The sequence below is a fragment of the Neoarius graeffei genome, chromosome 23 (genome assembly GCF_027579695.1).
Source record: "Neoarius graeffei isolate fNeoGra1 chromosome 23, fNeoGra1.pri, whole genome shotgun sequence".
NCBI lineage: Eukaryota > Metazoa > Chordata > Actinopteri > Siluriformes > Ariidae > Neoarius > Neoarius graeffei.
The window spans coordinates 30,191,026-30,206,952 of record NC_083591.1 but is presented as its reverse complement, the minus strand read 5'-3'; the positions used below and the strand labels follow the sequence as shown (position 1 = coordinate 30,206,952).

General features: G+C 41.4%; 1 protein-coding gene across 1 annotated transcript in view; it reads right to left on the bottom strand.

Annotated features, from left to right (window-relative positions):
- Positions 1 to 15,927, bottom strand: part of ncapd2 (non-SMC condensin I complex, subunit D2) — a 136,616-nt gene that overhangs the window by 3,851 nt on the left and 116,838 nt on the right. Inside the window, exons 26-31 of the mRNA XM_060906042.1 lie at positions 15,617 to 15,794; positions 15,353 to 15,447; positions 15,193 to 15,273; positions 13,538 to 13,721; positions 10,334 to 10,475; positions 9,845 to 9,952 (exon numbers count right to left, since the gene is read on the bottom strand). Coding sequence (XP_060762025.1) covers positions 9,845 to 9,952; positions 10,334 to 10,475; positions 13,538 to 13,721; positions 15,193 to 15,273; positions 15,353 to 15,447; positions 15,617 to 15,794 — 788 coding nt within the window. The remainder of the gene's footprint in view (positions 1 to 9,844; positions 9,953 to 10,333; positions 10,476 to 13,537; positions 13,722 to 15,192; positions 15,274 to 15,352; positions 15,448 to 15,616; positions 15,795 to 15,927) is intronic.

The window sequence follows — 15,927 nt, the reverse complement described above, 5'->3', positions numbered from 1 at the left end:
AACCCCTGCAAGTGATCCAAAATCTAGCCTTGCTTTAAACCTCCCCCATGTTCTCCCACACCACACCAGTGCTACGTGAAGCTGCCTGCATGTTTAAAACACTGATCCTTGCCCACAAAAGTCAAAAACAGACTGGCACTTGGCCACATTAAAGCACTTACGACACACTGCACCCTCCAAACCTCCATCACTGCTCAAAACACCACTTGGTATACACATTAACAAGGTGATGTAGCTGTGATGTAGCAATTGCACGCTCTGATTGGCTCCCAGCTCATATACCGTGAGTAGAGAAAAACAAAACAAAATGGCGGAGCGTGTGGCTGAACCAACCAAGGATGAAATAAAAACACTACTCAAAAACAAAAAGAAGCAACAAAATAAAGTGTTTGATGGTAAGAGTGGAACTTTTTTTTTTTTTTAAATATCCCCCACCAAACAAAGTTTGGTGGGGGGTATAGAAACTGGTTATGTCCATCTGGTCATGTTTGCGTTTCTGGGCCATATCTTTAAAAATACTGAAGATCTCTTATACCCCTTTTCCACCAAATCAGTTCCAGGGCTGGTTCGGGGCCAGTGCTGGTGCTAGTTCACAACTCGTTCAACTTGCGAGCCAGCTGAGAACCAGTTTGCTTTTCCATAGCTCGCGATGCTAAAGGGAGCCACGTCATTACATCGCTGCATTTGCATAAACCTTGGCGCAAATATCGAAGCAAAAACACCACGGAAGAAGCAGCAGCAGCAACAATAATAACGGATGACTTCGCGTTTGGACAGCTGCTGCTTCTCGTCGCTTAAAAATGGCGACCTTTCGCGGTCTTGTTATTGTTGACGTAAGCGGTTCTTTCCTCTGGCCCAGCAGAGAGTTGGTGCTAGCCTGGAACCGGTTTTTCTGGCCCCAGAGCCAGTTCTTTGTCAGTGGAAACAGAAAACCTGGTTCCAAACTAAGCACTGGCCCCGAACCATCCCTGGAACTGCTTTGGTGGAAAAGGGGCATTTATGAAACTTTGTATACATATCAAGCAACATGTGAACTGGTGCCTTTTTGCCATTTTGGATTTTTGGAAAAAAAAAAAAAAAAAAAAAAAAAGATTTTGACTTCGCTTCCAAGAGCGATGTTGGTTTCCGGAGCACATATCCAAAACTATTCATGATACGGGTTTGAAACTTGTTATACATGTTAACAAGGTGATGTAGATGTGCCTTTACATACTGAGAAATTTTAATTTTTCATGTTTCCATGGAAACAATTCCAGACTTAGTCTCTCAGGTCAGTCTTAGAGGTAGGTTTTGTTTCCGGAGCAGAACTTGAAAACTACGAGTGGTATGGTCTTGAAAGTTGGTATGTGTGTTGATTAAGTACAGTCCTGCTCACCATTATTGGCACCCATGAAGTTTAAGTACATAATGTGGAATATCTCCTGAAAAAAATGAATCAAGTGAAACAACTTTTTTCTAGAGAGAACTCGTGTTTGATACAAAAGAGCAAATGATAAACAACAATTTAAAACAATAAACAATGAGGGGAAAAATATAAAAATTTAAAGCTTGCTGTGTCACTGATATTGGCACCCTTTGCTGTAAATCAGTATGGAAACATTATGACTCACCTGCAGTGATGGGAATAACGGCGTTAGAAATAAACGGCGTTACTAACGGCGTTACTTTTTTTAGTAACGAGTAATCTAACTAATTACTTTTTACATCGTTATAACGCCGTTCCTGTTACTTACAATAAAATACTATGCGTTACTTTATTAAAGCTGTTCTCATCTGGCACGCTGCTCGCTCAGCCTTTCTTTACTCTGCTTTCGTGTGGGGCGGGGAGACGCGAGACAACGGCACAGTAAGCCAATCAGAGTAGATTTGGACATGTGTAGGTAGGCCACGCCTACTGCACTACTGCGCGCTCTTTCAATCGGAAGACCCAGCGATGGCGAGCGGTCAGCCCAGCACTGCGCTTTCACACTGGAAATACAGCCAGGACTTTTCATTACTTGAAATAAAAGGCAAGAGTGTTTACGTGCAATGCACATTATGTCGAGGAACAAAGCGTTTGTCCTCGTCAGTGGCCAGTAATTAGTAACAATTTTAATAACTACAAAAATATATTACATTTGATAGATGTCTTCTCACATTGTCCCACAAAAATATTAATATAGTGTAGATAACATTACTAATTGGTTCTGTTAAGTGTCCATTTCAGTCATTAAACACATTTAACATTCACTTTTATTATGATTACACTAATTGAATTTGATTTTTTTTTTGAGGGGGAACAAAATGTAACGAATAATTACTTTCCCTGGTAATTAGTTACTTTTATGACAAAGTAACTCCGTTACTAACTCAGTTACTTTTTGAGAAAAGTAACTAGTAACTATAACTAATTACTTTTTGAAAGTAACGTGCCCAACACTGCTCACCTGTGGTAAATTACAAATGAGAATTACCTGTAATAAATTGTCTGTGCCCATGTGACATGAATTAGCCAATGAATGATGACTTCCATGTTTTAAAAAGCCACCTGTTATTCCCTGTTCCTTTGTCACAATGGTGAAGACAAAGGAGCTGTCTGAGGACATCAGAAGAGCTATTATTAGCATACACAAGACCTCCAAAGGGTATAAGGCCATCTCCAAAGACCTTGGTATCCCTGTTTCAACAGTGCGTAATGTTATTAAGAAGTTTGCCAAGCATGGAACTGTCAAGAACCTCTCTGGACATGGGGGGGGAAGAGAAAAATTGATGAGAAGTCTTCGAAAGTTGGTGTGAATGGTGGAAAAAACACCATGTCAAACATCCAAAGACCTGAAGGCCAACCCGGAACAGTCTGGGGTCATGATTTCAACAAGTACCATATGCCGCACACTAAACCAAACAGGGCTTTATGGGCAAAGGCCAAGGAAGACACCATTGCTGAGGAAAAGACAAAAAGGAACGACTGATCTTTGCCAAAGAGTACCTGGACAAACCGCAATCCTTCTGGGAAAATGTTCTGTGGACAGATGAAACAAAAATAGAGTTTTTTGGCAATGCACACCAACAGTTTGTTTACAGATGGCGCAATGAAGCCTACAAGGAAAAGAACACCCTACCAACAGTTAAGCATGGTGTAGGATCCATAATGCTGTGGGGCTGCTTTGCTGCATCTGGTACTGCAGGCCTTGACCGTATCACAGGAATCATGAAATCAGAGAATTATCAAGATATTTAAGAGCGAAACGTCCTACCTAGTGTAAGAAAACTTAGTTTGAGTTGAAGATCATGGGTCCTTCAGCAAGACAAAGACCCAAAGCACACATCCAAAAGCACACAGGAATGGTTGAAAAGGGAAAAAATGGACTGTTTTAAAATGATCTCAATCCAATCAAAAATCTTTGGGGTGAGCTGAAATCTGCCACTGAGGAAAAGAACCCTGCAAACGTTCAAGAGCTTGAACAAATTGTAAAGGAAGAGTGGGAGAAAATACCAGCTGAGAAGTGCAAGCAGCTTATAGATGGCTACAAGAAACGTTTGGGAGGCTGTCATCACTGCCAAAGGGTGTGCAACCAAATATTAAAGAGGGGTGCCATTATTGCTGCACATGGTGTTTTTTCTGTTTCTTCTTTGAAATTACAATATGTAAGTTGAAAAAACAATTTTCTTTGTTAAATTTCGTTGGACCTCCAATTAAAAGATCCTGATGCTATAAATTTGGTACATTTCCATTTATTTCTGAAGATATTGTACAGGTTATGCAAAAAATGAAGGGGTGCCAATAATGGTGAGCAGGACTGTAATGTATATGTGCCTTTTGATGCGAAGAAATAGGAGCCATTTTTATTTTTAGCTCACCTGGACCAAAGGTCCGGTGGGCTTATGCCACGGGCTGCTGTGGTCAGTGTAAAGAGGTCCATCACTGCTCAAACCACCATCACTCGAGATTCCCAAGTGATGAAATGAACTTCCCCTGGCTGTCTGAAAAGCTGAGTCATTGACTTTCTTCAAGCAAAACGATTAAAACACCTACCTACCTCTGAACCAAGCACTTGAACCGGTGCATCCAATTCAAGTGCTTAACTTTAAGTTCTCTTAGCTTTCACCCTCGTCTTGTTTTCTTTTCATACTGTACTAACCTCCACGAAAGAATTTAAGGTTGAATGTACTCTCATTCTGTGATCATGAACTAGCATGAGGATGCTTCTGATAAAGATTGAAAAGACATGCGGTTCGATTAACATGGAGCGGCCTTGGGCTGAAGTGCCCTTGAGCAAGGCACCAACTGCTCCCTGGGCGCTGTAGCATAGAAGAAAGAAGAAGAAACCTTTATTATTCGTCACATGCACACTTCAAGCAGAGTGAAATTCATCCTCTGCATTTAACCCATCTGAAGCAGTGAACACGCACGCACACACCCAGAGCGCCCGGGGAGCAGTCAGGGGTTCGGTACCTTGCTCAAGTGCACCTCAGCCCAAGGCCGCCCCACATCAACCTAACTGCATGTCTTTGGACTGTGGGGGAAACCGGAGCACCCGGAGGAAACCCACGCAGACACGGGGAGAACATGCAAACTCCACACAGAAAGGCCCTCGCCGGTGGGTGGGTTCGAACCCGGAACCTTCTTGCCGTGAGGCGACCGTGCTAACCACTACACCACCGTGCCGCCCATTGCTCTGGGTGTGTTCACTGCATCCGATGGGTTAAAAATGCAGACGACGAATTTCACTCTGCTTGCGTGTGCATGCGACAGTCGTCGTCTTCTTCTAAAACACTTATCCAAGCCACTCTGAATAAGCCCATCTGCTAAATGCTGTAACTGTAAAGGATACTTTAACCAGAGCCTGTTTTTAGCCGTTTCTGGATTCTCACTTGTGCACTGCGAACTTGTTTTCCAGCCTCCTCAGTCTGGACTGGAACCAGATTGTGGGCTGTTTGTTAGCATCCCACAGTAGCCTTTTCCCTCTAACCCTACAGTAATGCAGCACTGAAGGCATTCAGCTTCTCACAGGGGAGAGGGAAAGGCAGACTGCTCAAGCTTTTTCGACAAAACGTACAACCCCGATTCCAAAAAAGTTGGGACAAAGTACAAATTGTAAATAAAAATGGAATGGAATAATTTACAAATCTCAAAAACTGATATTGTAGTCACAATAGAACATAGACAACATATCAGATGTTGAAAGTGAGGCATTTTGAAATTTCATGCCAAATATTGGCTCATTTGAAATTTCATGACAGCAACACATCTCAAAAAAGTTGGGACAGGGGCAATAAGAGGCTGGAAAAGTTAAAAGGTACAAAAAAGGAACAGCTGGAGGACCAAATTGCAACTCATTAGGTCAATTGGCAATAGGTCATTAACATGACTGGGTATAAAAAGAGCATCTTGGAGTGGCAGCAGCTCTCAGAAGTAAAGATGGGAAGAGGATCACCAATCCCCCTAATTCTGCGCCGACAAATAGTGGAGCAATATCAGAAAGGAGTTCGACAGTGTAAAATTGCAAAGAGTTTGAACATATCATCATCTACAGTGCATAATATCATCAAAAGATTCAGAGAATCTGGAAGAATCTCTGTACATAAGGGTCAAGGCCGGAAAACCATACTGGGTGCCCGTGATCTTCGGGCCCTTAGACGGCACTGCATCACATACAGGCATGCTTCTGTATTGGAAATCACAAAATGGGCTCAGGAATATTTCCAGAGAACATTATCTGTGAACACAATTCACCGTGCCATCCGCCGTTGCCAGCTAAAACTCTATAGTTCAAAGAAGAAGCCGTATCTAAACATGATCCAGAAGCACAGACATTTTCTCTGGGCCAAGGCTCATTTAAAATGGACTGTGGCAAAGTGGAAAACTGTTCTGTGGTCAGACGAATCAAAATTTGAAGTTCTTTATGGAAATCAGGGACGCCGTGTCATTCGGACTAAAGAGGAGAAGGACGACCCAAGTTGTTATCAGCGCTCAGTTCAGAAGCCTGCATCTCTGATGGTATGGGGTTGCATTAGTGCGTGTAGCATGGGCAGCTTACACATCTGGAAAGACACCATCAATGCTGAAAGGTATATCCAGGTTCTAGAGCAACATATGCTCCCACCCAGACGACGTCTCTTTCAGGGAAGACCTTGCATTTTCCAATATGACAATGCCAAACCACATACTGCATCAATTACAGCATCATAGCTGCGTAGAAGAAGGGTCCGGGTACTGAACTGGCCAGCCTGCAGTCCAGATCTTTCACCCATAGAAAACATTTGGCGCATCATAAAACGGAAGATACGACAAAAAAGACCTAAGACAGTTGAGCAAGTAGAATCCTACATTAGACAAGAATGGGTTAACATTCCTATCCCTAAACTTGAGCAACTTGTCTCCTCAGTCCCCAGACGTTTACAGACTGTTGTAAAGAGAAAAGGGGATGTCTCACAGTGGTAAACATGGCCTTGTCCCAACTTTTTTGAGATGTGTTGTTGTCATGAAATTTAAAATCACCTAATTTTTCTCTTTAAATGATACATTTTCTCAGTTTAAACACTTGATATGTCATCTATATTCTATTCTGAATAAAATATGGAATTTTGAAACTTCCACATCATTGCATTCCATTTTTATTTACAGTTTGTACTTTGTCCCAACTTTTTTGGAATCGGGGTTGTACACAAATGTGCCATGATGTGTCCAAATCCTTACTTGCTGCATCAGACACACACAATGGAACAGTCACAGCATGCAGACCATCGTAGCCAGCTGCGTTTTAAATAGGGCTGGGCAAAATGATTATTTTTTCAACGATTAATCTAGCGATTATTTTATCGATGCATCGATTACTCTAGCGATTAATTTTTCAATTCGATTAACGATTATTTCCCCATTACTTCACTTATATAGCTGTTTATACATGTTGATTTACATGTCTGAATGAAAAAACACAAATTCCTTAACATCACAATGCATGTTTATTGCTCTTAAACTCAAAATTCCAAAATAAAATTCAAGTAAGAATATACAAGTGCAAAATTATGTATTCTGTGTCTGAGGTAGCATTCAATATAAAATAAAGAGATCACCCAGAATACTTTCTTAAAGCAACTGGACGAATACAGTAACTAACGTATACTTGAGGGCTTTAAGCTAATACAGTAAATGTTTTTCCAACCCAAAAAAAAAAAACAAACAAAAAACAAACAAACAAACAAACAAAAAAAAAAAAATCACAAAAATAGCGGCAGTGGGAGGCAGCAGCTCGTCATGGTGTCCTTTCTGAACCAACAGAATTTAACACATGTTGAAAACATAGGTCTAGCTTACAGAAAATACTGCATCTTAATTATTTATTCAGATGAAAATAACTTATAGTAATACACTCTGCCACTCACCTTTTTTCTTAAACTCAAAATTCCAAAATACGATTCAAGTAAGAGTCTACAAGTGCAAAATAATGCATTCTGATGTTGAGCATTCAATAAAAAAAAAAAAAATAAAAAAAAAGTCACCCAGAATACTTTCTTAGAGAAATTGAAAGAATAGCCTACAGTAACTAATGCAAATTTGGGGGCTTTAGGCTAAAGGCCTCTGCATGATCTTGCGACAAGGCTTTCGCAGATAGCTTTTCGCAGACAGTTGTAATTTATCGTTGAGCGGGGAGTAATAGGCGTGCGCGATGTTATTCACCGCCACAACGCAAGGGGGTGCAAAGTCGCTAGGAGTAGTTGGTGGGTGTGGTTAGTGGAGTGTTTATCCTCCGGTTACTTATAATGACTAGAACTGGAGTCGTATAGATGTACGTACTTCCTCACTTCCTCGATCAACCGCTCTTCGTGCTGCTCCATCTTCGCTCGTGTTTTTAAAAATGGCGGTAGTGAAAACAAAACAAACCGGGAAAGTAGGGAAGCGGAAGTGCGTGTACAGCGGATGTAGAGTGGACCAATCAGAGCCCTCTTGTCTGCGACGCTGTCTGCGGTGGTCACAATTTTTGGGAGGTGCGCGTAGAGCGTCTGCGAAGGGGGGGGGGCGCTTCGCAGACGCCATCTGCGAGGACTGGGTTGTCAGCATAAACTGGCCTTAATACAGAAAGTGTTTTTCCAGCTTGCAGTTGCAGCTGGCAGCCCACCATTTCCTCAACCAACAGAGTTTAACATTTATGAGCAATTCCAGCGTTATGGACGTGACACTTAAACTCAAAATGGCAACAAATGACCCAGTGCATGTTTTATTGTCTCCCAGTATTTAAACAGGTGTTGCGTATTTTAAGGCTGTACCATACTGGAGAAGTGATAGAACAAGAACAATTCCCATAGTACATCTAGGGCATGCCAGAAAATGCCAATAAAAGATGCGTTATGGATGTGACAGAAAAAGTATCACTTTTCTTGGGTGACTGTACATTTTTATCAAACTCTGTGAAATTGTAAACCTAATGTCGAAATGGAGATATCCGTTTGATAGAGGGGTCCAAGGTGAATATTAAAAAATCTTTGTTTAAAATATTTTGTATTTCATGCAGAGTTTCGGAAGGAAAAGTCAGCGTTATGGATGTGACGCGTCTGAAATAGACATGGCATATGTTTAGAAAATCAGCAATTTAACCACCATAACCCTTTGAAAAACTCTCTAAATATCAGCTAAAACTATCAAAGTTCTTAAATAATATTTAGGATGGCTATTGTTTTGCTGTTTTGTGGATTTTAGCATACATTTCTGTGGCTTGTGGCAATAATATAGAATTGTACATGATCAAAGCTGATTTTAGCTTGGGGTTTACATTATAAGAAAGAAAGACTGACATATTAAGGCGAAGGGAACAATTCTTGTGACAAATTGGTTCAACTTATTCACATCTGTAAAATACAGGCCTAGGTGATATCTCTGGGAGTGGTTTTGATGTATTACATGTTGCTTTATTCTTGCATGGTGAGGTTGACATTTACATGGAATTGCCCTTATGTTTAACACGTACACTACCGTTCAAAAGTTTGGGGTCACCCAGACAATTTTGTGTTTTCCATGAAAAGTCACACTTTTATTTACCACCATAAGTTGTAAAATGAATAGAAAATATAGTCAAGACATTTTTCTGGCCATTTTGAGCATTTAATCGACCCCACAAATGTGATGCTCCAGAAACTCAATCTGCTCAAAGGAAGGTCAGTTTTATAGCTTCTCTAAAGAGCTCAACTGTTTTCAGCTGTGCTTACATGATTGTACAAGGGTTTTCTAATCATCCATTAGCCTTCTGAGGCAATGAGCAAACACATTGTACCATTAGAACACTGGAGTGAGAGTTGCTGGAAATGGGCCTCTATACACCTATGGAGATATTGCACCAAAAACCAGACATTTGCAGCTAGAATAGTCATTTACCACATTAGCAATGTATAGAGTGGATTTCTGATCAGTTTAAAGTGATCTTCATTGAAAAGAACAGTGCTTTTCTTTCAAAAATAAGGACATTTCAAAGTGACCCCAAACTTTTGAATGGTAGTGTAGGCCTAGCTTACTGAAAAAAGTGCATCTTCATTCACATGCAAATAACAACTTACACTCTGCCACTTTCCTTTCACCTTAAGAATACTGTGTGTGTGTGTGATTCAAGACTTTTGAAACTCTGAAGAGCCACTCGCATCACTACTACTCTCTGGTGCCGCCATCTTTGTTTTGGGTCCGATGCATCGGCACGCAAATTTTGCATCGCCGTAATTTTTGCAGCTCTAGTTTTAAAGCAACATGTCTGACTGCAGATTGTATAGTGGAAATATGCAGACACACAAGCAATGCTCAAGGTCATCAGATCATATGCCAGACTGGACGACAGGTTTTCTTGAAGTGATAAAAGACTAGTGTATGGCACTGCCATCTCACCTTCTTCATCCTCTCCTTCATCACTGCTGAAGATGATTGTTTTGCGGTGAGCGCGGGAGGTTTTGGGGGTCACCAAGTCACTGTCATCCATCCTGGACTTTGCACGACCTGCAATGAGGCAAGACGTTATTTTTCCTGGAAGCTAACAAGGGTCTCATCATGATGATGATGAGGAGAACAGGATGCTATGATAAGATGTAGAAACCGTGATGGCAGAGCCATTGTAACAAGTGTATGTAAGAACATTAAACCTGAAATCTCATCACAGAGTATTCCCCACCCCCAAGTACATTATGGTGGTATTAAGACATATCGCATGAATCATTTTCCCCAGATGCACATTAAAGAAAGCAGGATACATCCAACAGTTATAAGCAGGAATAACCCCAGCCCTGTGCAGCATGTTTGTGAGCCTATAAATAAATCAGCTTCCCAGAGTGCGTGTGTGTTATAAATAATTTTGAGACAGACAGCAATGAGTCGTGTTACCTCGTGTTGGTCTGCGAGCGCTCTTATGCACAGGAGTGTTTTTCTGCTCCTCTAGTTGCTGCTCTCTTTCCTCATTTTCCACATTTTCCAGGCCTTTCGTATGCACCGCTGTCAACTTCTTCTCAAACTCTTCTACCTGAGCCTGTGACGTTTAGAGCACAGAAATAAGATCTGTTCAATTAAAAATTTTCAGCACAAACCGAATACTGAAGATTTATCAAACTACTATATCAAAGTGAAATTTTACACAGACAGACAAAAGGATGCTATTGTCTCTGATCTCCTGCAACAGGCATTGCTGATGCATTCAAATGTCACTTACAAATTAGACAGTGTTGCCAGAGAATAGGTGGAATTTCTGATGGGGGGGGAAAAAAAAAAAAAAAAAAAATAGTGGGCATTTTTAATCCGCCTGAGCAGTGGCGAGTGGCCTAGTGGTTAGTGTGTCCGACTTTCGATCAGGAGATCGCGAGTTCTCCTCGCGGTCGGGTCATACCAAAGACGATCATAAAAATGGTGCCTACTGCCATACAGATGCGAGTAGGGAGTCAAACTCTTGTGGTTACCAGAGGACTAGCCCCCCACCGTAACCCGAGCTACTGTATGTAATACAAGCGAGAGGCCGAGGGCTACGAAATGGAGATCAGTGCTGCCAAACGCGCCATGAATGGTGCGGGAAAGACTTTGAGCTCGCGCGCCGCAGCAGAGACCCGCGCGACCTTCAGCCGGTACAGTCGCTGTTCTTTTACCAGCGCCGTTATTCTCATCTTTCCGGTGCGTTCTTGATTTTTCCATTGTATCCTATTTCGCCATATCAAATACCCAAAATGTATCATATTCTTCATATTTAAGTGAATAATCAATTCAGTCATCATAACTTGGCATTTTTAACCCAAGCAATCAAAAAGAGGAAATTTATTCAGTATTTTCACTCATCTGTGAAGGAGGGGCTTTAATTCTTCATGATGGAGTTATTTTATATGTAAATCAATTTTACAAAAGCATTTGCATTGTAATCAAAAAAATTTTCCACAGTGGAGGCCAGATAAAGCAAGATGCTATCTTTATTCTTATTAAACATGACAAAAGAAACATTGAGTGTTCGGTAAATGCAAAATAGTAAAATTAGAAAAAAAAAAAACTATCTATATTAGTGCTGTCAAAGTTAACGTGATAACGCGTTAACGCGATCTCAATTTAACGCGATTTAAAAAAAATAGTGCCATTAACGCAAATTCTAATTTGGCCCTGCGAGTCACCCGTAGTTCCTGTTGAGGCTTGTCGTGCGCTGCTTCAATAAGAGTACGTGTGGGTGATGGAGAAAGGCACAGACATATAAACATCCTCGCCGCCATATTGGATGGGGCAAAGTGGAGATTCTTCACCCGTCTCTGGTATAGCGTCTAGACAGTAGCCGAGAATAAAGATGCCTCATTCATGTGCTGCGTTTAACTGTACCAACAGGTTTACCGTCCAAACGAGATCACATGGGATTACCTTTCACAGGTGAGACTGGAAAAATACTTTTCAATACCGTTCCTTCAGTCTTCAGTTTCCCAGCTCATCTCCACCGGGGGGGTGTAGAGTTATAAGCAGTGAGAATTAGAGAATACAGCGCCACACTATGATGAACGTTTTTGAACGTATGATGAATGCAGCGGTTTTCAGTTGCTGTTTGTTTGTGGGCCTTTCTGTCTGAAGTTTAGTCTTTAACAAGTGAAATGCATGCTCAATTGGGTTGAGATCAGGTGACTGACTTGGCCATTCAAGAATATTCCACTTCTTTGCTTTAATAAACTCCTGGGTTGCTTTGGCTTTATGTTTTGGGTCATTGTTCATCTGTATTATGAAACGCCGACCAATCAGTTTGGCTGGATTTGAGCACACAGTATGTCTCTGAATACCTCAGAATTCATCCGGCTGCTTCTGTCCTGTGTCACATCATCAATAAACACTAGTGACCCAGTGCCACTGGCAACCATGCATGCCCAAGCCATCACACTGCCTCCACTGTGTTTTACAGATGATGTGATATGCTTTGGATCATGAGCTGTACCATGCCTTTGCCATACTTTTTTCTTTCCATCATTCTGGTAGAGGTTGATCTTGGTTTCATCTGTCCAAAGAATGTTCTTCCAGAACTGTGCTGGCTTTTTTAGATGTTTTTTTAGCAAAGTCCAATCTAGCCTTTTTATTCTTGAGGCTTATGAGTGGCTTGCACTGTGCAGTGAACCCTCTGTATTTACTTTCATACAGTCTTCTCTTTATGGCAGATTTGGATATTGATACGCCTATCTCCTGGAGAGTGTTGTTCACTTGGTTGGCTGTTGTGAAGGGGTTTCTCTTCACCATGGAAATTATTCTGCGATCATAAACCACTGTTGTCTTCTGTGGGCATCCAGGTCTTTTTGCATTGATGAGTTCACCAGTGCTTGCTTTCTTTCTCAGGATGTACCAAACTGTAGATTTTGCCACTCCTAATATTGTAGCAATTTCTCGGATGGTTTTTTTCTGTTTTCGCAGCTTAAGGATGGCTTGTTTCACCTGCATGGAGAGCTCCTTTGACCGCATGTTTTCTTCACAGCAAAATCTTCCAAATGCAAGCACCACACCTCAAATCAACTCCAGGCCTTTTATCTGCTTAATTGAGAATGACATAACGAAGGAATTGCCCGCACCTGCCCATGAAATAGCCTTTGGGTCAATTGTCCAATTACTTTTGGTCCCTTTAAAAACAGGGTGGCACATGTTAAGGAGCTGAAACTCCTAAATCCTTCATCCAATTTTAATGTGGATACCCTCAAATGAAAGCTGAAAGTCTGGACTTTATGTCCATTATATAACTATAACTTGAATATGTTTCAGTAAACAGGTAAAAAAACAAACAAAATCTGTGTCAGTGTCCAAATATATATGGACCTAACTGTACATATAGCTCAGATGCATTCAAATAGACTGAGCAGCCGATCAATACTGTAATGATGATCATATGGAACCATTTTAAAGTTCCTACAAGGGCCATTAGACAAGCCATCTGTAAACGCATATGCTGAAAATGTTTTTACTGTTCACGGTGTTTAAACCCCTCCCCCTGCTGGAGCTGAGCACTGGCGAGTTTGATTTTCTCTTGGGGTCTGGTGGTGGTGGTGGTGGGGGGGGGAAGAGTTTGAATATGCTTTCATCAGTGTATGGAATCTGCCGTACCTTGATCTGGGGCTTGGCTCTTCGGCGGAGTTTAGCCAAGATGGCGAGCAAAGGCTGGTAAACTGCATCCTCGGTAAGTTTATCACTATAACACTCCCAGCACTCCTGCAACTTTTTAAATCCTCGCTCACACATGGAGAGCAGTGACAGAGATACAGCCAGATCTGCCCACTGCCGCTCGGTCCTGAACAAAATCACAGACAAATGCGTATACTTTGTCTTTAGCAAACCACTCAACAATGTTTCTAGCCGAAAAGTTCACATAATTACTCTAAGCAATACGAAACCCATGTCCACGTGTTCTTTACTGCAGGTAATGTGAGCCATTTTTAGTGCATCGAAAAGTCTAACTAGAGACAATTCCCCTGAGGGAAATCGCGAGAGTGATGCAGTGGCCGTAGCAGTCGCTACTGCAGGAGTTGTACTGTGTGAATGTGTGACTTGCTATGATCATGTGTGTGTTTGAGAGAGAGAGAGAGAGAGAGAGAGAGAGAGAGAGAGAGAGAGAGAGCGAGCGAGCGAGAAGCCCCTCCCCCATCTGCTCCCTTACTGGTGCTGGTTGCCATGGTGACGGTGCTCTCACAAGTGCAGCCGAAGTAGACAGAAGACACAGGCAAAGCATAATTCAGAGAATTTTCTTCTCCTAACAGCTAGCATGCTCACTTTGTCTCAAAAGCGGTCAGTTTTTTGCTCAGGAACAGGCCTTGAACAACGACGATTTACTCGAAAACTAAAGGAGGCATTCACAAAATTCTTTCACATTGAGTGCTACAAAGCTCTCATGAACACATTGATGTAATGTTTTTGTCCCTAGTGTAAAATTGTGGAAAATAGAGCGAGTTGAAAACAACTGACATGTCTGATTTTTTAGTAAAATCGCTGTCAGGATTATAATGGGAGTCAATTGGGCAGTTGGGCTGTGAACCTGTCACTTTGAGGCTTCTCGTGCAAAAACTGTAAATCGTATCGTTTAGGTAGACACATTGTATGAATCAAGACAAGTGTGACTCCAACTTTTGAGAAAATTATATGTGTAGAGTGAAATTTGTGGCTGAACACAGTTTTAATGAGAAATGTCAAGCATTTTTTAAAAGCTGTCTCCACACTAACTTGCTCACCTCCACTCTAAGCTCACCCCACTGACACGCATTATAAAGTCTGAATTTCTCCAGAACTGATCATGGTGATTGATCTGTGACTGATCAAAAAGTATACAACCTAGCAAAAAAGTTGAATGCCAGATCCACACAGGAGAATTTTGTCTCCGTTTTAAAGTTTGAATCATGTCTCTAGGTGAAAGCATGCCAGAGCAGCGGATGTTTGAAAAACGTTGAAAATGTGCGATTTTTTTCCATTTATTTCCATTGAAACGAATGGGAGATTTTGCGTGATTTTTTCGCGACTACGTTGCGAAAAAAAATCGTAGAATGATGAACAAAGTAATAGCATAGCGAGTCCGATCGAGCCGCACGTTTTGATGTATGGTTATTGGGTTATTTGAAATCGAAATTTGTACGGAAGATGAATAATAATAAGAAACACGCAGAACAACAAGAGTTTGCTGTGCTTTGCACTGCAAACTACTGACTCCCATATATGGGAGGCAATAGTTTGCAATGCATAGCACTGCATCACTAATAATTTTGACTACTCACTTTGCAGTTCTGAAACGTTGACAGAGCTTCTCCACCAAACTCTCGGTCTGCCTCTCCTTCGTTATATAGGAAAAGAGTTGCCTGTGAGAAAGAGAGAACAGTCAGTCAGTTACATCATTTACAAACATTTTAACCAAATACCAAATGAAAATTGACCGACTTCATAATCGTGCTGAAGTCCTCCTCTTTCATCCCTCTCTCTGGATCCGACAGTCTGCTTATTATGTCTGGCAGTAGATTATAGATTGCATTATCCTGAGAGAGGAAGTTGTTAACGTCATTAAACACAAAGAAAAATACATCAAGAAGCACAGCCTGCTCGTTCATACATCAAGATTCAAATGCACCCGAAATAAACTGGCCCTGGACTAAAGGCGTTTCTGAAATCAGATTAGTTGAAGACAGACAGATGGGAAGCACCTACCTTAGCAGAGAGTTCATTGAAGAAGTTGACTGCAAGGTTGGCAATATGTGGCTCAGGGTCAAGCAGGAGTACAGCAACCTCACTAACCTGACCTTTGACCTTCATCACATCCTTTAACACCAACTGGGTCAGAACCGTGATGGCGGTCAGGCGCACGGACACGTTTTCGTCACACAGCCTTCACGGACACATCCAATATGGAGCAATGAATTGTGAAACAATGATTTATGCAGGCAATAAAATCTTACTGTGCAGTGAGCGATGCTGGAGAAAGTTTAGCAGGGTGCAGAATGGAATCTTTTTAAATTAAA